We start from the raw sequence: 26,948 nt of genomic DNA on the forward strand, positions 1-26,948 counted from the left end.
CGTGCTGGCTGAGCCCGGTGCGAGCAGCTCCCCTGGTACGAACAGGAGAGGGTGGACTGAGATAGTACCAGTGGGGAATTGATCGAGCGGGGGCCTCGGGGGTGCCGGAACAAAGTCTGGATTACAAACGCAAGCTGCTGGTGGGGTGGGGTTGGAAATCAGTTGAGGACCAGTGCAAAGTCTTCAGTGCATCTTTGATAGGGCTCGGGGTGGTGGGGAGGTGGTGCTCGGAGCCAGAGTTCACCGCAGCCCCGTCGGAGCGCGCTGCTGGTTTTGCTGGATGTCCTGAGTAGACAGCTGTTGTTAGCGGAGTGTTGAGTACGGTGCTTTCCGTCTCAGACGGGGCGTATGCCTCCGGTCTGTTGCTGCCACATACATCACCGGAATGTGCCTGGAAAGAGAAGATGGTTCTTGCCTAAGAGCAAGTACATCTTCTACAGGAATGTGATATATGCTAAGGTTTTCCCATAACTGTGTAAATGCTTTTCTCACTCAGGAAGAAATAGCATTTGGCATTTTCTTCGTTTTTGTGAACGGTAATTGGCCATTTTATATACCAAAAAGCTGCGGTTGGGACTGTAGAAGGAAAGCGTGTCTCCCACAGCTTAGGCCTCCGGTGTCACACGAGCTCTGAACGCTCTCCGTGACCCTCGGGTGGCTCCTTCACACCCAGCCCTGCCTGGAGGAGTGGATTTTTACATCCGCTAGAGTAAAGCTCAGTCCTGAAGATGCTCTCATGTCAGACACAGAATGCTTTTAGTCAGCTTGGTAGAAGAGGAGGTGAGTATGTGCCCTTCTTTATGTTTTGAATTTGGAAAATACCTTCTTTGACCAGTGTATTCATCTGCCATGGATAGCTCATAAAAGTGTAGAAAGAATTAAAGTTTTGAGAAACACTTATACTGGAAATAGATCCGTTCCAAAAGAGAAAGTGCTCTTTTAAACGCTGTGTTGTGTGGATGGAGATGTAAGATCCATTTGAAGTAGATTTAGCTAAGGCTGGAATACAGAACGACGGCTGAATGCCCAGTGAAGTTCAGTAGGTGGCTTGTGTCGCTGGGGTGCGTGACCGACAGCGCGGGAGGGCGGCTGTGCGGGTGTGCTGCGGCGGCAGGGCGGCCCTGTCCCGTCCCCGGCCGTGTCACCGTTCCTCCCGAAGCGCAGGTCTGCGCGTGGCTTGGGCGACCCGATGGCTCGGAGCGTGGCTGGCTCGCAGCCCTGTGCTGTGCACAGGGAGCATCCTTGCCGTAAGCCTGCTCAAAGCCTGCCTTGTGGCTTCTGCTGCTGTACTCCTTGTACGTCTGGCCTTGCTGGTGTCCAGTGGCGAGAAGGAGAAGCTGCGTCTGCTGGGCTTTGTGGTGGGTCTTGAATTTTCCGTCGTACAGTGCTGGGAAGCTCAGCGCGCGCCTGCCCGCGTGGAGGCGGAGAGCGGGCCCGGGCCCCGCGGGCGTGGGCTGCTCGGGCGCGCTGCGGGACGGGGGTGTTGCGGTCGTTGTGCAGGAGGTTAGCCTGGGACAGACACTCCGGACTGATGAATTAGACGGTGAAACAGCAGGAATTACTGCAAAAGGAAGAACTCCCTATTTTGTAAGTTTTGTTTGGGTCACTCCTCTTTCCTCTTTGCCAGAAAAGTAATGTATAATTTTTGTTGAAAGAGAATATGCTGCGGAACAACTCCATGGTGATCCCAGCTATATCTTACAGTGTCAGAATCCTCTCCAGGCACTGAATAAAGGGTGATCATGTCTCCAGCTTTTAAAATAATTACTGAAATTAAAGATCAAGCTTAGAAGAGCCCAGAGCCAATGCAGTTCAGTGAACATTAGGTATACAACTTAATTTATTAAAAAGCCTTGCAAAACCAACTTATGTTCATTGTGCTCAAAATATATCTCATGGCAAGGAACCTGAATGTCCCCCGAAGCTTCAGCGGCACAGAAATGTGGGAGCGCTTGAGGTTTCCGTCAACTCTAAACGTTTCTGTAGGTATTTTTCTATAAATCAAGTGATCTTTCTTGAACCTGTTTCTGCCTTTTTAATTCTAGATGATGAATAAGACACCCTTGCATTAAGTATTCCTCATACCGTGACGCTTAGTGTTACGAACAGGTTGGTGTTTGCTGGGGAGGCTGGAGTCGTAGCTCACTGAAGGTCACCACCGTTCTTCACGTCAGGTCATGGCACTTCGGGATGTGACCCTTACTTGGAAATTCTCAGTAATGTCTGTGAAGTCTTGAACTGCGCTATCAGCCCAACTTCTCTGGCTCTGTTCCCGGACCAATCGTTCTACTGAGTAATAAAAAAGTGCAAGATAATGGGTGCAGATAACTGGGGTTTGATATTCCTGTAGGCTCTTTTCCTTTTACCTTTAAACAGCCCTGTTGCAGTTAGGCGCTGGGCACAAAGCAGCTCTTTGTTCGCAGGTGTCTCTGAGAAATGCCTGGTGACGGGGGGGTTTACAAGCGGGGTTCAGTGACCGGCGGCTGCAGTTAACGAAGTGCCTGCTGCTGATGGGCAAGGCGTCTGGGACCAGGTCACCAGGCACTGCCTTGATCTCTTTTGCTTATTGCCAAAAGGACAAAAGACAGCGTTGTATCCCAGTCCGTTGAAGGTTAACTGGAACGGGGCATGGGTGCACCCTCTATGTCCTGGAGGTCTCTGGTTGGAGACGGCCGGTGAGGTGTGCAGGCGCGGACGGCTCTGGGCGCAGGAGCCTTCTGTTGAGTTGGGGTGAACGGGAGCGGCTCGGGCAGGCCAGGTGATGCAGGCTGCACAACTCTCTCAATATATAAAGGGTGAATGCCACGAGGATGGAGTCAGGCTCTTCTCAGTGGCAAACAATGATAGGACAAGGGGCAATGGGATCAAGCTGGAACACAAGAGGTTCCACTGAAATTTGAGAAAGAACTTCTTCTCAGTGAGGGTGTCAGAGCCTGGCCCAGGCTGCCCAGGGAGGTTGTGGAGTCTCCTTCCCTGGAGACATTCAAACCCGTCTGGACACATTCCTGTGCGACCTCACCTGGGCGTTCCTGCTCCAGCAGGGGGATTGGACTGGATGATCTTTTGAGGTCCCTTCCAATCCCAAACATACTGTGATACTGTGATCTCTGATGTCTCTCTCTCCTTTTTTTATCAGTAGGCCAGTAAAACATTTTGTTGCCTTTGCCAGCCTGAAGAAGAGTGTAGAAGTCACTTTAGCCTTCCGTACTTCTATGAGTACATGTTAGCAAAGCAAAAAAAGTGTTTGGGGCCTGGTTTAAAAAGCTGTTTCCCTGAGGTTTCTCCCTGAAGAACATCTGCCTTTGGGTTTTTAAGCAGCAGCAAGTGAAAAAGAGGATGAAAGCAGAACAGCGGGTGATGGAGATGAGCAAGTGAGCCTGGTCCGTTGTGCTTTAGATCAGACGGTGTTGTCCAGTTCCGGGCCTGTTAACCTGTGTAAGCTGACTCTGGGCACCGCACACTAATACCAGTGCTCTGCTTAAAACTGACCTGCACGTGCATCACGTGGAGGGTGTTCCTGTTAATTTTGGCTCCTCGATATGGTTTTGAGTTTATGGTTGATAAAGCAGAAGTAGAAACTCTTACCGTCTCTTCCTGAACTCTGCAAAGGAAGAGAATGAGGGAACCATAAAATATTTTTCCCTGTCTTGCTCGTGGTGAAATGCCATGGCTTGAACGCCTTATCCAGAGGCTGTTCCACGTGGCCTGGGAGGTCTGTCCAGGAGCGCTCGGGCACGTCTGGGTCCGTGTGCGTGGCCTGGTCCCTGCGCGCTGCTGCGGTCGGACGGAGCCGGGTGCTGGCGCGGGGACAGCAGCTCGTTCTGGTGACAGCCTCGAGGGCGGTGCGGGTGCTACGGGGTCAGAGGAGCCCCAGTCGCCTCTCTTTGCTAAAGGAACGTTCAAATGCACTCGTTTTTTAGGCTGTCTCTATCTAGAAGAAAAAATGTTTTCAAAGTCCGTTCCTAGAGCGGATGAGGTTTTTCAGACGACATCTGAAGGAAATACCTGTGCTATAGCAATATTGTCTTTTCCAGAAACCTGCTTGGTGCTCTGGACAAGCTGATGAGTCATGACACCAGTTCTCGGGTGACGGTGGAGGACCCAGGACTGTGCGGCAGTGCCGCTGGTCAGCATTGCGCTGCTGCCAGGCTTTGCCGTGGCAGGGGTCACCCTGAAGGAGCTTGTGAGAAGCAAGAAGCTGCTCTTCAGCTGTGGTTATGGTTTTGTTCTCAGGCTGTTTTAGGCTCATTATGAGTAAGTCTGTTTGGGGCTGCCCTTGGATGGATGTTGTCTAGAGGACAGTCTTGTTAAAACTTGGGAGCTGCCTGCTCAGCAGTTCAGTTCTGTGCGTTTGGCTGTGGTTGGAAGATGCAGTAAATTCAGCTTTAGGGCACTTAGAACCAAATTAAGAGCATGACTTTCCCATGAAGGAAAACGCCAATCCAGTAGCAAGCTGATGGTGCTGGTGAAGTGAGTTGAACATTTCTAAATGGGTTGACCTTATGCAGGATCATGCGTTGTCTGCTTATACCAATCTGCTTTTATGCCGTGTCATGTTCCTTCTGTGGAAGTTGGTGTCCTGGTGGCAGAACAACCCGTATCGCTTGTTCGATGACTAATGCAGCCTAACCGCAGCAAATCAGGTGTCCCTGCGCGGTGTGGGCCAGACTTTTATTCATGGCTAATTGATGGTCTACAGGTCCGGGCTGAAAGGTCACGGGCTTGGTCTGCTGTGCGCGGGCGCCGTGTAGAGCTCTGGGCACTGAACGGGTCACTGCGATGTGTGGCTCTCGTGGCTCTATCAGCTGGGTTCTGCTGTGACGCAGGTCGTTGTGACACACCGTAATCCCTGGACTGTCTTTTGTCCCCGTGGCCCTTGGTACCCCATGATTGTTATTTTCTTTGTCTGATAATACTGGCAAAAGCGCGTAGATACCTGCCCGTCTGACATCATGACATCAAATTTTGAGTGGTAGAAAGGTTGCTCTGTGTGTAAGCATTATTCTGATTAGTGATATCTGGGAATCGATCACACCTGGTTCTGTCCCAACAGCACGAAGAAGGCAGCTCCCCGAAGGCACAATGCAGGGTGCTTCAAAAGATGGACCTGCCTTGAGGCCGGGTCCGTCCTTGCAGAGTGCCCCGTAGACTGCTGTCCTTGAACAGGGTCCCGCATCGGCTGTGGCCACGCGCGAAGGAGCTGTCACTCGCAGTCCCGTTCCAGCCCAGTGGTCCTCGTGGGTGTCGTTGTAAGGGACCCGCCGCCTCGGGGTGCTGGCGTGGGGGGCTTGGCGCCCTGCCGAGGCGGAGCAGCCCGGGGTGCGCGGTGCTGCGGGCTGCGGCTGACGTGCTGTATTTCAGTTCGTTCTCAGGTGGCTTTAAAATAGCTTCGGTTTGCATTGCTCTCTGCTCTTCTTTCTGGAAATGTTGTTTCTTCATCTTCAGCACACTTGCGTCGCTATTGTGTTTCTGTGTGGGTTTTTTTCCCGTGTTCGGTTTTGTCTTTTTTCCACCCCATTGCAGTTGGTGAAGGCAAACAGGGCACTTAGGTTGAAAATTGGCTGTTTGCTTTTCTGGCTATCAGGTCTGCATTAGTTCTGATTGACTGTTATTAAATTAGCGTTTTATGTGTGCACTGGGACCGCTGCCAGTGACCTTCTCCAGCAGAAATCCTGCCTCATCCCCGGGGCACAGGCGCTATAACGTCTTCTGAACAAGCGCTCCAGGCCACTCGAGTAAGGATGGGGTTACCCGGGGTGCTCCAGCCTCTGTCAGCCCGCTGCTTTGCTTTGCCGGTTCATTTTGGGAGAGGTTTTCATTCCTCCACCTGGGTTATGTGTGCGTGCTGGCGGTTGGATTTGGTGCCGCTGGCGGTTGGATTTGGTGCCGCTGCCTGTTCTACAGCTGTGAGCTCCGAGCACGCTCCTTTTGATGCGCTCTCTGATGTGTTCACATCCCTTCTTTTGATTAACTTGTCTAAGTAACTTGTAGAAATCACATAATCTTACAAGGTCTTTTATCTAGTGACAGTTAAAGTTTGCAGAGATGGACGCTCATAGAAAGCCCTGAGGTGGTGCTGTTCCCGGCCGCGCTCCCTGCAGGTCTCGGCCGCCGCTGGCAGCTCACGCCGTGGCTGCACGGGGCTCTGGGCGATGAACGCGCTGCGAGCTCCTGCGCGGGTGGCGCGGCTCCGCGCTGCTCCGTTTTGCCGCATGACTCTGTATAAGGTTAAGAGTTAGAGCAGATTACTGACATCATCCTTGTTAAAAATATCCTTTCTGCTCTATCCTTTCTGAAACTGGCAGATCATGAAACCGCTCATCGCTTCCGAACGCCGAGAACTGGATCAGAAATGCTGTGACTGCACTCTTTGAAGTGCTGAAAGTGCATCAGCTCCCTTGGCTGCTTCAGACGTGTTCAAAACGTTTTCTCCAGCCCGGTTTTCTGCCCTGGTGGGGCCGAGCTCTGCCAGCTGAGCTTTGTGCCGGGTCCGGTGCTGCGCCGCCTGTTGGTCGGGCCTGGCGGGATGGTCGTGTCAGTGCTCCAGAGGTTTGTGATGCTTTTAGAATGACTTGGGGAGGTGCTGGGGAGGAAAACGTGTGGCTCTAGGAGTTGTGGATTTGAGAGTATGAAACCTGAAGGCAGGGAAAACGCTCCAAGCTATAATTGCAGAAGTGAAATGATGATGTAAACTGGTCTGGTGCATTTAGTGTACCGGGGGTTACTGTGATGAAGAAGAGACTTTCCCCCAAAACAGTCCCACGGGAGGAGGAGTGCAGGACCTCCTTGCTGGGCAGCCGGGGTTGAAAGGGCTTGGTTGTTAAAACCAGGTCTGGGTTTAACGGTGGCGCTGGCCGTGCTGCCCCACCCCGCATTGTACACACCTGCCTGTTCTTGTGCTACACGGGAACAGGACTTAAACCCAGGAACTGCCGTTTCACATCACCTTTTGCTTTGAAAAGGCAGCCCGGTAGGGCCCAGACCCGCTTTGACATCCTTGTGTACAGGTAGCAGACACTGTGTCGGGTCCGTTCGAGCCATACCTTGCTTTTTGAGGCTCTGTGAGGGCAATATTCAGCAGATGCTGGAAAGGTTTCCTGTAGCTGCTGTTGCGTTGTCTAGGTTTATATATCTGTGTATATTTATACATAAGCGTGTGCAGATCCCCTCTCTGTTAGATATTTTTACAGTCTGCACCCATTTTAATGTTGTGTGCTGAGCTGATGTAAAATACATGCTTGTAATATTGCAGGTGGTGCTCAGTCCTTGGTACCTGATCTTAGGACACAGTACACTTAGGCACAGGTTTCTTTAGGAGAGCTCTTACATGAGGCTTGAACCAAGAGCAGATGGTTTTGAATGGACATGGGTTTACCTGAAGAGCACGAGCGCTCACGTGAAGCAGCACTCTGGAGCAGGTTCACCCAAGGTTTGTGGAGCCTTGAGTCGTGCACTCTGTTACAAATCTGTTGTACGCTACCTCATTTTCTAAGCGGGACAGACGTGCCCCGTGTGGCTCGCGGTCGTCTGGCCACGTTAGCCTTGTTCCCTCTCGTTGCGCCCGCGCCCGGAGCGCGCTCTTCCCTGCTGCCGCCTCCCGCTTCTTGAGCCACTGCTAAGAATTTGCCAGCCCTGTTTGTCCAAGCAGATCATTTGAAGCAGGTGGGGAGCTTAAAAAACCTCTTTGTGCCAAAATTGATCTCTGTTCTTGTTTTCTATTAGTATGCGAAACTGAAAAAAGTATTTAGGGATGGATAGGCAATTGAATGTGTAAAAACGTATTTGAGTTAAAAGTTGTCTGTAAGGCATGAAACTACAGCAAAAATATTGCAGGATGTGACATTGTCATGTTTATAAATGGCAAAAAAACCCAGATCCTGCAGGCTGTTTTGAAATAATTATTTTTAGGAAAAATCCGCTACTCCTTGTGGGTTTGAAGCCTGACACCGTTCTGCCTCTAGAGAACACGTGGTGATGTGTATTCCGTGCTCTGCCGAAAAAGGGCTACAAAGCCGGCTGGCTGGTGTCAGCCCCGGACAGGTCTGTTCATAGCATTTGCAGTGAGAAACCTCTGCTTCCCACGGGGTCAGCCCGGGAAGCTCCCCCGTAGGTGCCATCCTCAACTCCTTTCGGGGGGCTCCTCGCCGGTGCCGGCGCTGCCGCCACGGTCACGCGGATGGACAGGAGGGTGTCGGGACCAGCGCCGCCGTGGAACGTGGCTTCTCCTTGCTGGCTGTGCCCAGGTCACGGCTCCACGGCTGAAATGAGAACGACCGGGCACCTGACTCGATTAGTTTTTATCGAGTTGTGTCATTTTACGGTAGGTCATCTAAGCGTAAGCAAGCAGTGGCTTCTGTTGCTCCACCTGCCCCAGGTCCAGTGCCAGTCTCCTCCTTGTCCCTCCCGATAGCTCCCTCTGTTGTGATGATGTTGCTTTCTTGTTTGTGCTAATGAGAGGACTTTTCTCGCTGGCACTGTGGGAGTTGAACGGGCCAACCTCTCCACTTTGTAAAGCCCAGATTCTTTGTGAACCAAAGAGAAGCTGCTTCATTTCATTTGTTCCTTTTTTTTTAATAGTAGTTATTTAATTTCTGAAATGTATCCAAGTTAAAGAGTTGTTCTGAAGTTGTCGGACATCTAAATCGAAATATAAATGATATAACTTACTTTGTGAAAATAAACGTGACGGAGCCTTGCCGTGGTTCCTGCGGGGCGCTCTCGTGGGCTCCGCCTGTGAGCCGAGATACCGAGTTCTGTGTGTTCCCGACTGTGAGAGCTTTGAGAACGAGATCCAGTCAAGAACTGGGACTCACGTTTACATCCTCTAATGGGACTTAATTCCAGTCCCTGAGAACACTTCTCTAGAGTTGAATATTTCACATAACAGTGGGGTAACTTAACTGAGAATTTATTAAAAAACAAGACCTATGTAAGTTGCCCCCCAGCTTTAAAAAATGTCTCATTAATACTAACCCTGCTTTTTGTAATCCAAATAGCAGGCACAGTGTTACCGGATGCGTGGGCTGCGTTTTCCTGGGTGAAAGCCACGTAACTGGGGCATTGCAGGCGAACGGCCTCTGTCGAGCTTTGTACACCTGCCGCTGCCCGACGGACCAGAGGTAGCGGGGCCTTGTTCTGTGCTTTTCTCTAGGTCTTCCTGACCTGCTGACAGGGCAGATAGTGGAGCCGAATGAACGGGCAGCGCTGCGAAGGCGTGGAAAATGCCGTCTCAAATAACGGTGCGGGGGCAGCCTTGCAGAAATGAGGTTTCTGAGGGACACCCAGGCACTGAGCAGAGAATATGTCTATTTAAATGCTTTGTTCTCGCGAACATGCTGAGCATGAGGATGGTTTTAAGCGAGGTGGAAAAGCAGCATGCTCCGTGAAAAGCGGCCTTGTAGCTGTTTGCGAGGAGCATGTTAACTGCTGACGGGTGCCGGGTGAGCGCGGCTCTGGCGGCGGTGCTTGGCCGGCCTGGGCTCTGTGTGCAGCGGAGAGCTCGCTGGGCTGGCTTGGCCGGCCTGGGCTCCGTGCGCTGCGGAGAGCTCGCTGGGCTGGCTTGGCCGGCCTGGGCTCCGTGCGCTGCGGAGAGCTCGCTGGGCTGGCTTGGCTGGCCTGGGCTCCGTGCGCTGCGGAGAGCTCGCTGGGCTGGCTTGGCCGGCCTGGGCTCCGTGCGCTGCGGAGAGCTTGCTGGGCTGGCTTGGCTGGCCTGGGCTCCGTGCGCTGCGGAGAGCTCGCTGGGCTGGCTTGGCTGGCCTGGGCTCCGTGCGCTGCGGAGAGCTCGCTGGGCTGGCTTGGCTGGCCTGGGCTCCGTGCGCTGCGGAGAGCTCGCTGGGCTGGCTTGGCTGGCCTGGGCTCCGTGCGCTGCGGAGAGCTCGCTGGGCTGGCCAGCGGCTGGTCCTGCGTGTCAGAACGCTGACCTGCGTGGGCTTTCATGGAGGGACCTCGAGGGAGGAAGCCAGGGAGCGTAGCCTCCATGATTTACGTGCCCTGTGTTTTGCTCTTGCTTTCTCCAAAGCCCCTTTAGCAACTGTCAGGTAACAAAAGGCTTATGTCACTGTCACGCTTGAGAGACACGAGCAAGCGACAGCAAACCTCGGAGCTGTCACACACCCTTTGAAAAGGCGAGTAATCCAGAACGTGCAGTTGCTTGCACGTTGGTAGTAAGATGGTAAACTTGCAAAGCTTCCTCCTTTTCTCACTTGAGCATGCACGAATAATCTGGAACCGTGTCGCATGTGTCGTGGTCCAACACGTGCTGGCATGTCGTAGGGAGCTAGAAAATAGGAGCCAGGGCTGCAAAAAGTGAAGCACAGCCCCAAAGAAATGAACAGGCAACGCTGCTTTGAGGTTGTGGGCCAACCTTCTCCCGTGGGCCCCACGCTGTCCGAGAGAAGGGCGCTTCTGCACCTGGCATGCGTTCACGGGTTTCAGTCCGGCATTTCCGTCGGTGCCTCTGGGTTCTGCCCAGCAGATGATCGGCGTTGCTCTGGAGAGAGGAAACCGTGCTCTCCGTCCAGACACGAGCGCTGGGAGGGCAGCGCTGAGCTGGGCCTTCCTGCCTGCGCGGTGCGCGGTGCGCGGCAGGCACCTGGGGCATCGCTGCCCTGGCCAGAGTCCTTCAAACACCAGGTGTGTGTTTGGATGTGAAAACTTCGTAGTGCCAGTTATTGCTGCAGAAAGCAGGGGCTTCTGTCCTTCTCTGCTCCTGCTGACTGTGCAGTTTTGCTGAGAAAGCACGTAAGAAAATGCTGGTTTAGAGTGATGGGGGAAGCGCATCCAAGATCAGTCTGGCTATGTGTTCTAAAAGTGCATCAACCAGACCATGCTGAGTATAGTCAGAAGCTCATTTTTCTGTGTGATAGAGCCCATATGCAATTGTGTGGGAAAAACAAGATGCGTGAAGCCTGCGAAGAGGAAATGGTCATATTAAGACTGTTTATTCAAGCATTTGTGTATGCGAGAGAATCAGGTCTCCTTCCTAGGTTCCTGCTCGCTTGGCCACTGTCATTGCAGCACCTGAATGCGCCTCAGGTTGCACGGGAGAAGTCCTGTTCTTTCTCTCTCTCTGCAGCCTGTTTAGCTTATTGAATCACAGAGTGCCAGCCTGGTTGGGGTTGCAGGCCCTCTGCAGGTCCCCAGCCCTGCTCACGCAGGGTCACAGGGCAGATGGCACAGGTCGGCCCATTGGGTTTGAATGCGGGCGGCTGGTGCGCGGCGGCTGCGGAGCCGCGGGCCGGGCCGGCGCAGCGGGCCGTGCCGGGCAGCTCTGGCCAGCCCCTCGCAGCCCTGTGCCGGGGCTGCCGCTCGGCCGCTGCTGCGCTGTGACCGCCGTGTCTGCCGTCCCCTCTGCTCCCTGGAGCTGCTGACACGCTCTGTACCCTGGGTATTGCAAAAGGGTTGCTCTTCAGACTTGACTTTCGCGTGGGCTGTGCGTTACGCAGTCCGTTTCAGTTACAGAGCTGGCTCCGGTTTGTGTGCGTTTGGGGTTTTTTGTGGTTTTTTTATTCTTTGTTCAGTCCAGAGTTTGGAGTTTCTTCCTGATTGCAAAAGGCATTTGAAATGGGCAGAATCGTAAAGGCTTATCAGCAGGTAATAGCTCTTGTTTCTCACTCCCCAGCTATGTTATGTGTTTATTCACTTGAGCGAGTTGTATCTCTGTGCAACAGCTCGCGTTGCCACATGAGCCGTTCTGCTTTATTTATGCCAAACAGTGGTTTCGCTCCTGTCGTCCCGTAAATCACGGAGTTATAAAAAGCGCTGGAGGGGCCGGCTGTCGGCGGGAGCCCCGGGAGGGGGCAGCACCCGGCTCCCTGCGCCCGCCCCGGGACGCTGAGCCAGGCGCCTGGTGCTGCGCTCCGCTTAGGGACGCGCTGCAGGTGTTGGTGCTGCAGCAAGGGACCTAGAGGAGGAACTTGTAATGCGAGGAGCGAGGCAGAGACCCTCAGACCAGTGTAGCAAATGAGGAAGAGACAAGGAGATTAAGTCGGTTATGTGTGATGTTGCGTTTTCTTCAGTTTTTGTAACCTACCACAAATAATTTGGTCTTGAATCACAGCAGTTTCCTTCAGAAACTAAGTGAGGTTTGTTCTATCAATGTTCATCGATGCTGTTACCTCAAAAGTCATATGGAGCTGGGGGGCAAATCTGCTTTCTTGTTTCTTAGGTTGCGCTCTGCTTGTTCTGGAATAGCTGGGTAACAGACTTTTCATCTTCTCTCCTGCTTTGTGCTGATTAGTTTCCTTCACTTTGCCCGCCTTATACGGAAGTTTCTCGGTTACGAAGGCTGGGAGCCGTTAGCGCTGGGTGGCCGCGTTGCCCGAGCGGGCAGGCGGTGTTGGTGTGAGCCGTCTGCGGGCGGGCGCTGGCTCGCGTTAAAGCCCCGCTGACGCCTACTGTCGCTCCTACAAGTGCTGGGTAGAGATCTAATTATCTACCCGGGAGGCCAATTACTCAAGCAGCTCTTATTTTTCGCTTATCTTCAGTCAGGGTACATGACTTGCTCAGATCTGGACCCTGAAAATAGAAACTCAATATTTTTTTAATTGTTTTTTTTAGGTTTGTTTCTAAAAGCTTGCAGAATAGCAGTAATGAGGATGTGGGTCTAGGTAAAAAGTGTCTCAATGTCTTATGCTTTTACATCACTGGAAGGAGCTAGTGAAACGAGCTTAAACTAAGTCACATTTTTGTTCAGAGGCCTTGAAAACATTTCCACCCTTTGATACCCGTATCCAGCCTGTGCCTTTCTCCTCCCGGTGTTGAGAACACCTGTTCTTGCTGCCGTGCTTCACCCACAGGGCTGTGCCAGCTTTCCCCTGGGGGCCTAAGTGAAGATTTCCCTGTTGCTTCTTGTGATTTATTATTTTGCTTTTAATTTCTGCAACTCACATTTCATGTTATTTGAAAAATCCCAGGAGGCTGAAATATTTCCCCTGTGCAAAATTCATAAAGGATGTTTCTTGCTCGATTTTGGCCCCAAGAAATCCTGCAGTAATCTGAGAAGGGCAGAGAAGCCCAAGTCAAGGGAGGTGGCGCTTGGGAGTCTAATCACTAACTCCTGCGGATTAGAGCGGGGCGCCGTGCCAAGGCCACCAGCGCTCTATTCCTGGCCCTCTAAACCCTCCAGCTCCTTCGGATCCGCTCTGCGCGCATTTCGGGGAAAGCGTCAGGCTTGTGGTGCGGCGGGAGCGCTCTCCCGACCCTCCGCGCTGAAAGCGCAGCTCTGGTCCGAGGAGCCAGGTGCCCTCAGTGTAACAGGCAAAAGGCTCGACAGAGCTGTACGTGGAACGTTACTGCGCTTTTGTGCCTTGAGTGGCTTGACTAAGTGTGTGGGGAAAGCATGGGGTCCCACAGGTGGGGCGCTGCCGTGGATATTGGGCAGCGTAGGGGGCAGTTTGCGGCAGGGGATGCGGGAGGGCGCGCTGCAGTGTGGGGTGCAGGGTGGCACTGGGGCTCTGGGGGTGCGGGCAGCACCCGCGCTCCTGTCTGACGCTCAGGGTTGCCGCGGTGGGCAATTTCAGCGAAGGTTTTACTGGGTGGGTGGCACCCGGTGCATTTTCAGCACCGCGTTCCTCGCAGGCGGTGGAAATTGCATCTGCCGCAAAGCAGGTGTTTGTGCAGGAGCTGTGGTTGCACACGCACAGCTGTGGTTGCACACGTACAGATGTGCTGAGGGGCCCGAATGTGCCGGTGCTCGGGGAATAAAGGCAAATGCCGGGGCATGTTGAGTGCGAAACTGTAAGAACAGACTTGACGGAGTAATGAAACGCGTGCGGTTTGTGTTTGGTCTGGAAATCCAGCCCCATCTGTTCCAGATGTTTTTAGTTGTGTTCCTAGCAAGCAGCTACTGTGCTGCTTTGGGGGAATAAAAAGAATTAAAAACTGGGGTGTGCCTTCACAAGGGTTGCAAACAGGCAGGAGCAGCCATGAAATATGTTCCCTTTTGTTGCCCTAGAGCAGATGCATAAATAGCCTTGAATAATTGAATGAAGAACTCGTGCTCTCAGGGAAGGCTTCTGTGTGCATGCCTGGGTGCTGGCTTTGTGAGCTTCGTTGGCAGCAAGTATCACGCGTCCAACCCTCCGCACAGGGCAGCAGCTGCTTGGACAACGGTGCTTTCCTTAGGTCTCCGGAATCCATTCTTCCAGTGGTGCGGTTTGCAGGTCCCTTGCAGACAGCGTGGGCAGGAACAGCCCGTGTGAAGGAGAGGTGGGCTGGGTTGGAGATGTCTGAGCTGGACCTAACTTAGTCAGGAGCTTACACTCACGGGTTTCTGCTGGGTGTGGAGCTGCAGTGTTTGCTGCCATCCAACAATCCAAATGAAAAACATTTGTTTCTGTATGGTGAGTTAGTGGTTGTGAATGTGACCTGGTTTCGCTTTGTTCTTTCTTATCTGAAGTATCTCAGACTCATTCATGGGAGCTGAGCTGTGGACGTGGAGCCAAGGATGAGGCCAGCGACGTGTTAGTGGAGGAAAACTCGGCCAGGGTGGGAGAGCGGTTGCTGCTGTGGGAAAGTGAGGGCTTGTGAGAAAGGTGTCAGGTTTTGATCATTACCCGCACTTGCCTGCAACAAGCAGCAAATGTGTGCTTAGCCTCTAAGCGATACGAAAGAAGATTATTCAATACAGCTAGATTTGTTTTTCTCTGTTATTTTACCAGTTTTGTGTTTGCTTGTCCAAAGCGTGTTTGCAGATGGAGGGAAGCACCCAGGGTCTTGTTTTGTGTGTGGAATCCAGCGGCGGGGGCTCCGGGCAGTGCCATGGCAGGACTGACGGACACAGAGAACGGGGAGTCTGTTCTACACAGAGGAGCGGATGAGAGGTGGAGGGAAAGAAGGCAACTACTAAAATCCGTCCCCAAAAGGATGAATGAATGGGTGACACATATAAATGACTGCTGTGATGGTCTGACTTAACTGTAGCTTGGTCTCTGGATAATCCCCGTATGTCAGATTTCTGTAAGGCCAACATGTGACACAAAGCTTGCCTCTCAACAGAACAGACAAGTGTGCTTTGCTGGAATTAAGAGCCCGGCTAAAGCCCGGGCTCGCACTGAGCGCTGGCTCGAACGCGTGTCTGTGTATTTGTGTGCGCTCGTGTGCGTGGCTCTGCGGCCGGGGTCTTGTAGGAGAACTTGAAAGGAAGCCGGAAGTCCCCCGGCTCTGGGCTGCTGCACGGCAGCCCCGCCTCGCCCTGCCTGCGATACGGCCTCTGCTGGGGGGAGATAAAGAAGGAAGAGCGAGGAGGGGGGAAAAAGGAAGCAGGAAAAAAGCTTCTAGCTGGGATTACCTTGGTCACACCTGTCACCACCGATGTCCTGTCAAGGTTAGAATTGGAGCTACGTGAGGCCGGCTTAAAGCAGCGGCGCTGGAGAGGAGCTCTATGAAGGAACAGCGGGCACCGGACGGAGCGCAGGAGAGCCCCCGGGAACATGAACAGCAGCTTGCACGTTAACCTGCCCGGGAGCTGGGCTGGCTCCAGCGCCTCGCTGCAGGAGAAGTCTGAGCATTCCTTTTTTCTCTTCTATTACTACAGGATGGAGGACGAGGCGGTACTGGATAGAGGGGCTTCCTTCCTTAAACACGTGTGCGATGAAGAAGAGGTGGAAGGTAAGAGACCTGGGACTGTGGGGGCGAAAGGGCATGGTCACAGCCGGGGTGAGAGCACAGCTGGGCGGCAGGGACAGGGCACCTTTGCTGTGCTGGGCAATTGATCCTAAAGCTGACCCAAACACCGTCAGCTTAACTGGGGTGAAACCGACTTGTAAAATGTGGAGAAATCCTCTTTTTCAATTCAGGAGTGAGTGCTGTATGCTGCTGGTGCACGTTTCCGCGTCCCGCAAAATCCTCTGTGCGTTGCCTTGCATGGATAGGGGCTGTGAAATACCGGGGCTATTCGTTTTTCTTTACCATCTGAAAGTTGTGTGTCTCGGTGACACTTGCACGTCACCAGGACACCGAAGTGCTGGAGTACGGTGGCAGGTGTCACAGGTGGAGCAGTGAACGAGAAGGACCAGCAGAATTTGTAGGGTCGGGTGGACGTTTTCCTGGGTTATCCCTTTAGCTGAGGAGGCAGAAAGGGAAGGGTTTCCCCGTGGAAGAGGAGCTTTTGGACAGAGTGACCCGTTTCCTTAGCTGTTAGAAGAGTGGATTCCTTTGCAAGTAGTTTGATTTTTTTCTCTTGCTAAAAATATTGTGAAATCCCAAAGATTAAAGGAATTTGAAGGAGTTTAGGTATTTAAGGTTGGCTGTGGGAAATTACTGAGCTGATAGGAATGAAATATTTGCAGCAGATACTTGCGGTTTTTGTTTTGTGAGGGTCAGTTGAGCGTGGGCTCGATAAAGCAGTGGGGCGGGGGGGGCCGGTGGGTCCGCGCCGGGGAGGGCAGGGGCGCAGCGCCTCTGCTCGCGGTGCTGGCCTTCCCCCGACTCTCTATGTGCAGACACACACCTGCGGCTTTTTGGTTTGAAACGTTTCCGAAGGTGTGGGGTTACCGCCCTGTCGTGGTCACCGCTGGCGGACAGTAAAGGATCAAACGGTAGGAAGGAAAATCATCTCCAAAAGGTGGATGTGAGCACCTCCAGCAAATCAAAGCAGCCATTTCCAGGAAACAGCCTACGTCTTCTTCCCCTCGTGTGTGCAGCGATCTGTGCTCGGTAGCTGAAAATCACGGTTTTGGGTTTAATGAGGCCATTTGCTGTCTGCAGCGTGAGGATGATGGGTTTTGTATCAGCCCTTGGCTTGTAGAATAATTGATACTTTGGCACAGCAAAAACGTTTGAGAGGGGAGAGAAGGGAGAGAGTTTATTGTATTCTGCTGTCCAGAACGTTGCCACGTGCTGTTGCGGTGCCTATGGCCCGTACGTAGCACTCCGGGAATGTGATACAGATGGTGGTTTGTGGAGAACATTGCGGGGCTGTCCTTTTAAACTGCCTGCAGGTGCTGTGAAAGTGGTGATATTGGAGATGTGGTGTGTTTTGGTGTGATTTGCAGCGCACCTGCAAATCTGGGGCACGGCCACCACGCAAACCAGGGTTCAGAGCTTGAATGTATGTGTGTATCTAATATACACGCACCCCACGTACAGTCACAGTCTGCATATATAGGAGGAACTGCAGAATCACGGAACGGTTTGTGCTGGAGGGACCTTCCCAGCTCCCCAGTGCCACCATGACAGGGACATCTTCACAGCTCAGGTTGCTCAGAGCCTGTCCAGCCTGGCCTGGGATGTCTCCAGGGATGGTTCAGCCACCCCCTCTCTGGGTACCTGGGCCAGGCTCTAAAACTGCCCCCTTTCAGTTCAGGATCCAATGGAAGGGCTGAAATACCAGGCTGAAGACTTTAGATTGGCACTCGGTGCAGAGGCTTTTGAAGGATCTTTGCTGGATTTTGCACAGCAGGTGGGGTTCCCGGGGGAGATCTCGTGTCTGGAGACCTGGAGGTGTTGGCTCTGGAGCACTCTCCGTTCCTTCAGCCGCTTCTGTGGTGTGGTTAGAAATTACATTTCAAAGCAGCTTGTAGTAGTTACATCCTCTGCAGGACCAGGTAACAGCAAGTGGGAATCGTTAGCTCTAGCTGTATTTTATTTTTCTTATACTTTGTATTTTTAGCCTGCTTTCATGAGGAAACAACATACTTACCATAGAGCCGTTTGCTTCTCTTGCCTCTTCTCTCTCTCCCAATAATTTTTTTCACCCAGCAGTTAATTTGATCAACTTTCTCAGGAAGGGTGTTTGGAGCTATTAATTTCACCAAACTTGCAGGGGAAAAAAACAGAGGAGAGAGGAGAGATGGTTTCCTTTTCCCTCTGCTGGGGAAGGGAGAACTGTGGCCGTGATGGGAAGGGAGCTGGCAGTGCCGGTTTAGGGCAGCGGCACCGGGGGAACGAAACACCCCGTGACCCACGCTGACCTGCTGAGGGGGCAGGCTGCTCTTGGGGTGCTGAGCCTGCTTTTGTGAGATGGAGACGGAGTTTTGGGGTTGTCCCTGTGACCCACGCTGACCTGCTGAGGGGGCAGGCTGCTCTTGGGGTGCTGAGCCTGCTTTTGTGAGATGGAGACGGAGTTTTGGAGTTGTCCCTGTGTCCCTGTGACCCACGCTGACCTGCTGAGGGGGCAGGCTGCTCTTGGGGCTGCTGAACCTGCTTTTGTGAGATGGAGACGGAGTTTTGGAGTTGTCCCTGTGTCCCTGTGACCCACGCTGACCTGCTGAGGGGGCAGGCTGCTCTTGGGGTGCTGAGCCTGCTTTTGTGAGATGGAGTTGGAGTTTTGGAGTTGTCCCTGTGTCCCTGTGACCCACGCTGACCTGCTGAGGGGGCAGGCTGCTCTTGGGGTGCTGAGCCTGCTTTTGTGAGATGGAGTCGGAGTTTTGGGGTTGTCCCTGTGTCCCTGTGACCCACGCTGACCTGCTGAGGGGGCAGGCTGCTCTTGGGGTGCTGAGCCTGCTTTTGTGAGATGGAGACGGAGTTTTGGGGTTGTCCCTGTGTCCCTGTGACCCACGCTGACCTGCTGAGGGGGCAGGCTGCTCTTGGGGCTGCTGAGCCTGCTTTTGTGAGATGGAGACGGAGTTTTGGGGTTGTCCCTGTGTCCCTGTGACCCACGCTGACCTGCTGAGGGGGCAGGCTGCTCTTGGGGCTGCTGAGCCTGCTTTTGTGAGATGGAGACGGAGTTTTGGAGTTGTCCCTGTGTCCCTGTGACCCACGCTGACCTGCTGAGGGGGCAGGCTGCTCTTGGGGCTGGTGAGCCTGCTTTTGTGAAATGGAGACGGAGTTTTGGAGTTGTCCCTGTGACCCACGCTGACCTGCTGAGGGGGCAGGCTGCTCTTGGGGTGCTGAGCCTGCTTTTGTGAGATGGAGTCGGAGTTTTGGGGTTGTCCCTGTGTCCCTGTGACCCACGCTGACCTGCTGAGGGGGCAGGCTGCTCTTGGGGCTGCTGAGCCTGCTTTTGTGAGATGGAGACGGAGTTTTGGAGTTGTCCCTGTGTCCCTGTGACCCACGCTGACCTGCTGAGGGGGCAGGCTGCTCTTGGGGCTGGTGAGCCTGCTTTTGTGAAATGGAGACGGAGTTTTGGAGTTGTCCCTGTGACCCACGCTGACCTGCTGAGGGGGCAGGCTGCTCTTGGGGTGCTGAGCCTGCTTTTGTGAGATGGAGTCGGAGTTTTGGGGTTGTCCCTGTGTCCCTGTGACCCACGCTGACCTGCTGAGGGGGCAGGCTGCTCTTGGGGCTGCTGAGCCTGCTTTTGTGAGATGGAGACGGAGTTTTGGGGTTGTCCCTGTGACCCACGCTGACCTGCTGAGGGGGCAGGCTGCTCTTGGGGCTGCTGAGCCTGCTTTTGTGAGATGGAGACGGAGTTTTGGGGTTGTCCTTGTGTCCCTGTGACCCACGCTGACCTGCTGAGGGGGCAGGCTGCTCTTGGGGCTGCTGAGCCTGCTTTTGTGAGATGGAGATGGAGTTTTGGGGTTGTCCCTGTGACCCACGCTGACCTGCTGAGGGGGCAGGCTGCTCTTGGGGCTGCTGAGCCTGCTTTTGTGAGATGGAGACGGAGTTTTGGGGTTGTCCCTGTGTCCCTGTGACCCACGCTGACCTGCTGAGGGGGCAGGCTGCTCTTGGGGCTGCTGAGCCTGCTTTTGTGAGATGGAGACGGAGTTTTGGAGTTGTCCCTGTGTCCCTGTGACCCACGCTGACCTGCTGAGGGGGCAGGCTGCTCTTGGGGTGCTGAGCCTGCTTTTGTGAGATGGAGACGGAGTTTTGGGGTTGTCCCTGTGTCCCTGTGACCCACGCTGACCTGCTGAGGGGGCAGGCTGCTCTTGGGGTGCTGAGCCTGCTTTTGTGAGATGGAGACGGAGTTTTGGGGTTGTCCCTGTGTCCCTGTGACCCACGCTGACCTGCTGAGGGGGCAGGCTGCTCTTGGGGTGCTGAGCCTGCTTTTGTGAAATGGAGACGGAGTTTTGGGGTTGTCCCTGTGACCCACGCTGACCTGCTGAGGGGGCAGGCTGCTCTTGGGGCTGCTGAGCCTGCTTTTGTGAGATGGAGACGGAGTTTTGGGGTTGTCCCTGTGTCCCTGTGACCCACGCTGACCTGCTGAGGGGGCAGGCTGCTCTTGGGGCTGCTGAGCCTGCTTTTGTGAAATGGAGACGGAGTTTTGGAGTTGTCCACGTTTGTGTATTGCTCTCGAGAAGGGAGGAACAGCGTGGTGTTCCGTTGGTAGCTGAGACCCTCCCGTTGTGTCTGTGGGATGGAGACGGGGCTCTCATTACCACATTGATGGCTGATCTGATTTTCTGGGGGTGTGGGGGAGAGGGAAGGACTTGGCTTTTTGAGAACAGGGAAATACAGGCGTTTCTGGTCTGCAGGATGCCGAGACACTTCCAGCGTGGGGCACCTGTCAGCCACGCCCTCGCTGAGTAAACGTGATGTTAATAGAAACCATGCATACCTGACAAAAGTGTGTCCTTCGGCTTAGCTCCAGAGATTGTTTAGTGCTTCGCCAAGATGGCACCTCAGTGTGTCCTGCGCTGGAGTGCGCTGCTGTTTTATCGGGCACAAAGAGCTGCTTTGTGGCCGGCACCAGGGCTGCACAGAAGGGCCCCAGGAGCGGGGCTCGGTGGGACGAGGGATCCGCCTGGGTCGGGTCCGGAGCGGGGCAGGAAAGCAAGTGAGAAAGTGCGGGCTCGACTGGGCAGAAAGGAAGAGACGCTGCCCCGAGCTGAACCTCCCGTGCGAGAGAACCGTTCCCATTCATTCAGGGCACTGCACGTTCCTTTCCTTGAAGGCAATGACATATTGCTGTAATGCCACTGTTAGGAGTGCTGGTATGTGTGACATAAACAGATTACTTAATAACCAACTTTGCAAGAGGGGAAAAGTAAAGCTCCACCTTATCCTTTGAGATAAGGTATTCCCGGCTCCCCCAGCGTCACGTCCTGGGGCTCGTGGCGGCGGGGGGGCAGCCGCGGCTCCTCCTGGGGCCGCCCGCCGCGGGACAGCGGGCGCGGGGCCCGTGGCACGGCCTTCGGATTAGTTTACAGGCAAGGCATCTAGATTGTCTCCTAGGTACCACCGCTGTAACAAAGGCTTCAGGAAAAAACATCCGTTACAGTGGAAACTTGTTAGTAGATCCTGTTATCTTTATGGGATTTACTACCTAGAGAGCCGAAAACAAGGATTTTCTAACAGTTTTCAGTAACTGCTTTCTCCATTGTAATGGACCGTTCCCCACGCTGCTGCTCCTTGCTTTCTATTCTTGACCCTGTTATGTCATTACAGTTGGGTAGAAAGCTGTGTGATGCCATAAGCCTGAGATTATTACCTGATGGCTGGATCAATGAGGAGAGAGGTTGAAAGGGCAAAGATAACTGCAGACCTCTATTAACAGCAAGCAGAAGGTGGGAGAAATGCGCTATATTTGCCCATTTACTTGTTTTCTTTTTCTCATCCCCTAGTTTTTGATCACTGGCTTTAGGTAGACAGTCTCCCAAAAAACAGAAGACCCGTTTCCTATCGCAGTTTTTGGTTGCTACTGAAGTAAATATGATTTAAATATTTGTCAGGTAAAATCTCAGCACAGAGTGTCCTTCATTAATTTTCATTGGCCCCTTTAGTTGATATGTGAGACAGAGTAGGCCGGTATTTGCTTTGGTGAAACTGACTCACCTTGCTCCCACAGGAGCAGAAGGATGGGGGTTCAGGGGCCGCTGTTCTGGTCCCTGTGCGCACAGCAGCGGGCGCAGCTCAGGACCGGGCGCTGCCCCCCGCAGCGCAGGTCGAGATGGTGCTCGGGTCTCCTCAGCTTTGAACGTCTTATCCAAGGCTGCACATGAGGTTCTCCCCGGCTTTAGTTCTCCATGATGCTTTGCGGGATACCGAAATGTGCCGTTATCTAGTGCTGTGACTTGGCTGAAGACTTTGGATGATACGGTAAATCCTTGTGCCCAAGTGGAGAGCGTTTTTTGTGTGTGTGGATTAATTAAGTCAGTAGCATAAATGCTGTGAGGTCTGTGAAATGCAAATCACTCACGGAGTGGTTCGCACAGAAGGTTTTGTCGTTAAGATAGCATTAGTTTTTAGTCACGTATTAGCTCGGTGCCGGTGGCTCTGGGAGCAGGGTTACCGCTGGCGGTGTCCAGCAGGGATCAGCTGTTCCCATCGCGGCGTGGGGGGCCGTTCTGGTCGTCCCGTCTCTCGGGGGGCGGGTGGCAGGGATCAGCATTGGCTTGGCGAAGGTGCTCGGGTTGTGTGAGCAGCTCCGTGAGAAAAACTGCGGTCCCGGTTCAAGCGGCGATCGACTAACTCTACGTAAGGTACTGTTAAGTTCGCTGTGCGCGCAGGAGAAATCAAGAAAATGCCCTAAGAACGGCTGAGTCAATATATGATGTGGTTTGCCTGTTGAGAAGGAAAGGTGTTTTCTTTTAAGCAATGATTCTTTTGCACGGATGCTGCGAGTGCAAGGTACGTGGCAGCGAAAGAAGGTGTTCCATACCATTCTGACAGTGCCTGGCTTTCTTCCCTCTTCGATAGGTTAGGAACAATCAGCTTCTGCCCTGGTGATGGCACGTTTGGCTGAGGCCCTTCCGGAGTAGGAAGGCCACCCTCGCGTTGCACACCTCTACCCTTCAGCCTCTGATGGGAGCTACCTCAGAGGGTGGGTGTTTCCAGTCCCGGGGGCCGTCCTGGAGCTGCTGGTCCTACCGGAGAGCGGCCGGCACTTGGACGGGCGCTCGGGGCAGGGGCTTCCGTTCCCTTGGTGCTCTCAGGATAACCACTCCACAAAAGCCACTTGCAAAGACCTCTTTTGTCCTGGTTTTGTCCTCTTATGGGCCATTTAAACTTGTCTGACTCTCTTTTTCCACCCGTTGTAGATACCTTCCTCTGCCCAAGAGCTCTTTTTTAAGGTACGGTGATACTTGATGTGACCATTGAGGATGGAGATGGAAGATACAGCCTTTCTTCAGAGTTCAGATGTGAACCTTAGGTGTGCTCATTACCCTTCCCGATTTTTTTTGTCTGTGACACATTTAAAATCAAACAGGGTAACACTGGCCATCGCTGGTGCTGGGGAGCCCCAGTCACAGCTGTAAAACGTGTGATGCAAGGGTTTGATCTCTTTGGCTGCATTTAGCACACTGTTGTGACAGATTTCTCAGGGCCACGTTACGTGCTGTGAGCGAGGGCACGGAGGGTCAGGGGACGCCTGTTAGAGCTGCGGTGGAGGGCGAAGGGCAGAGCCCACTTGGCAAACAGGTGCAGCCCCAGGCAGGAGGCGCCTGGCGTGGCGTCGGGCTGGGCCGGCCAGGGCAGGCACGCGCGGCCTCGGAGCCGGGAGCACAGGAGTGCCCTTCTTCTCTTATCTGCGCACCAGAGCCAGCAGAACGGGCCTTAATCTGGAAACCGATGCTGTTTGTACAGCGTGGTAGGATAGGTGCAGTCTTTACACTGGCGCAGTCACCGCCGCAGCCCTCGCGAAGGGTATCCCCTCCTTTCCGTTGGGCGATATTCCTCATCTGGTTGCACAACGCTGTGGGGACTTCCAGAGCAGTAAAAGGGGCCGAGGCGGGAGGGAGGGAACCTCGGCCGTTCCTGGGGGGAGAGGCGTCAGGAGGCCTCGCGGTGAGCACCGCCAGGTACGGTTCCGCCACGGTCCCTGCGGGCAGGAGCTCGGCCTTCCCGCCACCCCGGCTCCCGCCGCGATCTGCCTTGCGTAAAACACAGCATGGCCTCGCTGTGTCATGAAACGGCAGCCTTGGAACCGGCGTTCAGTCCCAGCAGGGCTGTCCTGTCCCGTGGTGCGGCGCTGCGGGGGCAGGGGGTGGCGAGGGCTGCTCTGCCGTGCCTGGCGCTTGGCAACCCCGTGGAAAGGCGATGGAGGTTTGGTTGATCCCTGCTGGCATGATGCACCTGTACACCTGTTTCTGCTGCTGACCTGTGTCAGACATTGGCTGTTTGTTCTTCAGGCTTTGGACAACGTGCTGCTACTCCGTGTGGTCGCTGGCGGTCACCAGGAGCTCAGGCGTTAGAAAGACACAGCGCTTATGTCAGGAGGTCACAGTGCAGAACCCCAGGTCGGTGGCTGCAAGCGTGCAGTTCAGCAGCTGTGAAAGTCAAGGCTCTTGTTTTCTTCGGAGGGTGGTCTGAAACCCACCTGCCTGTATGAACTTGGTAGAGCCAAGTACAGCTTGGTATTCTGTTGGTCAGCCGTGGGAATTAATGGGGTGAAATCTTTTGCTCAGATGGGCTGTTTTGGGCTTCAGCCATTTCCAGTGGTAATTTGGGGCATTCTGAAAGGGGACATGATTTAAAGGATCTGTGGTCCGTGCTCAGGGCAGACGTCTGGAAGTCCAGAGGCGCAGTGCTTCCAAACAGCTTGGCCTCAAGCGTGAAGCAGGCAGCGCAGCGCAGCACAGCGAAGCTCCCCCGCGGCCCCGCTCCCAGAGCCGTGCTGCTGAAATTCGCCTTTCTTTCCGTGGGATCCAGTCAGTGCCGGCCAGATTAGATCAGATCACAGCCGGACAGCTTTGGTGGCTCCTGTAACCTCACCCAGCCCGAAGAAGAGAGAAAGAAAAGCAGCTTATGTGGTTGTGGGTAAGAGTCTGGCAGTGGCTTATGTAAAGCTCAGCGCAAGTACCCCAAACACGTTCATTGCTCTGTGTGAACACCGTCCAGCTTCCCTGTGTTTTCATGGAGCGGTACCTTTTAACAACCGTCATCATGTATCTCCCGGGCTTCGTGGCCTGTTCTGATCCTTCCCTGGCAATTCAGTAGGTTTTGGTGAATTCACTCCTTAATGAACAGGGTCCAGAAAACAAATGAAGACTTCATTTTATTTTTTCATTTTCTCTTCCCGTTTAGGTTTTCTTGGCTTCGCGAGCTCTGTCTTCTGGAGCTGTCCTGCTCCTCAGGGTGTTGATGCTGGGTCCTCTCTTGAATGCTTTATCTTAGCCGTGGATTGAGGGCCCTTTCACAGAGCCGACAGAACCGTTGTTTGCAGTCTCGTCCCTTCCCGTTTCACCTGTCAGCGGCGTGGCCGCCGGGGTTTGTGTCTCTTGCAGCCTCTGTTTTCTCTTTGGCCCTGTACTGCATCTCTCGGGTTGCAGGCTGTTCTCGTGAGGACCTTTATTGGGTTGTGAACCCCCTACCCAACCTTACGGTTGTCCTTCCACAAGTATTTGGTCCCATCCCCCAAGGTCCATCACCTGATGGGTTCGCATTGGCCCTTTTCTTTAGCTGTCTGCCACATACCACGGAGTAATTAGTTTATGGCATGTTACTATTGTTTTAAAGACCTTTACGCCTGAAGAGCTTTCCTGATCTCAGTTTTTTCAGCTACCTGGTTATGGACTTAGGGTACTTTTTTCCAGTCTTTTCCATACAGACAGGATTTCCTCTGCTTGTCCCAGCGGGTCTCAGCCAGCGTCCTTTGTGCAGCTCTGGGCATGCCCTGCTCTTGCTGCTCCGGTCACAGTCTGCGCTGGGCCCTTCGAGGACCTTTGGTCCCCTTTGTGGGAGCCTCTTGCCGAGAGGTGATTCCGTGCCTGAGCATCCCCCTTGTAAGACATACATGCGTGTTTCTGCACTAGTAAAATCATGCCTGTGACACAAAGAGCCACGTCTGTGCCAGCTGTGTAGGCTGCCCATCTTTTCTGTGGTTCTGCTGCTTGATGGAGTTATTTTACTGGGGGAAACAGAAGTGATTTGGATCCGATTTGTCTCTTAACTGGTATGTTAGGTTGTTCAGATTACAACCAGATTGCAAAAAACGAAGTGCTCAATGAAACCTTCTGTTCTTTACCTGATCAGTAAGTTTTGATTTGCCTGGAAGAGCAGTTAGTTGAATACGAGGATGTTCTGCACGCCCTGTGGGGTCGGAGTGGCGTGCCCAGGAGTCAGCGTGGTCAGCGTGTCTGCAGGGTGGCTGTGGCTTTTTCTTTCTAGCTTCAGGATCTGTGTTCGGATGCATTGATGGCAATAGCGCTCGGCGCTTACGGTGTGCTCGAGGAAACAGTGCGTTCTTTGTTTCCAGTGCGTGAACCAGCCAGGCTCACTGACAGGTCTTGGGAATTTCATCCTACCCAGAATTTACACCTTTACAATGCATCTTGAAAACGTTCTGGTCGGTTTGTTGTTCTGTAGCTCATGTTTTCCTGGGTGTGGAAATGGATGCTCTTTGGGATGGCTGCTGGGAAGCCCCCAGGTGCTGGGCGGTGCCTGTACAGGAGGGCCCGGCAGCGGGCTCTGGCGCCCGGCGCTCGCTGCTCTCGGAAGCAGGTGTCACACGGGCCGTGCGTCCGTCCTGTGCCTGCGCGGGCCTGGAGCGCGGCAGCCGAGTCTGGGGTGCCGGAGTCGCTCGGGTCGGGGAGCCCGCGTGTGCTCCTCTGCGAGGTGGTTGGCACCTGTAACGCCTCTAAAATCAGGTGAAGGCCCTGGGCACGTGACGGTGTGGCCTTTTGTTCTTATTTCTTGAGCTGATTTGAAACTAAGCAGGGCTTAGTTTGGGGCTTGCTTAGTGCTACTTTTATTATCTCCCCTTTAAAATGGATCATCCCTGTGATTTATTTGTCCTTCTGGGTTACCAGTCATTTATTTCTTCGGATTCTCACACAAAATGAGATGTGCCCTTTGGCTGCCCCCCCAGGTTGGTGAAGCAGCCCCCAGAAGCTGCGCTGCGCTCAGCCCGGTCCCGCGGCGCCTGGGCCGGGACTCCGGCCGCTCTCGGCGGTCAGACGCGGTGTCCCGCGCGCTGTCCCGCTGTCCCTGCCCGTCCGTGTGGTGCAGGTTCCTGCAGGTCAGGCACAGCTGCGGAGCAGGTTTTCGTACAGGTGTTCTAGCACCTCGTTAGCAGCGGCAGTGAAAGCCACATGCTCTAAGAATGTGTCAGAAGCCACATAAATAGCCAAAGCTTCCCTGCCCCGGGGTGTGCTGTGTTTCAGTTCCATCCAGGTGTGAGACTGATTGCT

General features: G+C 53.8%; 1 protein-coding gene across 10 annotated transcripts in view; it reads left to right on the forward strand.

The window, feature by feature from the left end:
- SLC4A4 (solute carrier family 4 member 4) overlaps positions 1–26,948 on the forward strand; it is a 204,010-nt gene that overhangs the window by 45,712 nt on the left and 131,350 nt on the right. For all 10 annotated transcript variants that reach the window (XM_071808335.1, XM_071808329.1, XM_071808327.1 and 7 more), the window contains one exon: positions 15,536–15,609. In XM_071808335.1, the coding sequence (XP_071664436.1) occupies positions 15,537–15,609 (73 nt within the window). In that variant the 5' untranslated portion in view covers position 15,536. Of the gene's footprint in view, positions 1–15,535; positions 15,610–26,948 lie in introns of those variants that run through there.

This window comes from Patagioenas fasciata, chromosome 4 (assembly GCF_037038585.1).
Source record: "Patagioenas fasciata isolate bPatFas1 chromosome 4, bPatFas1.hap1, whole genome shotgun sequence".
Lineage (NCBI taxonomy): Eukaryota > Metazoa > Chordata > Aves > Columbiformes > Columbidae > Patagioenas > Patagioenas fasciata.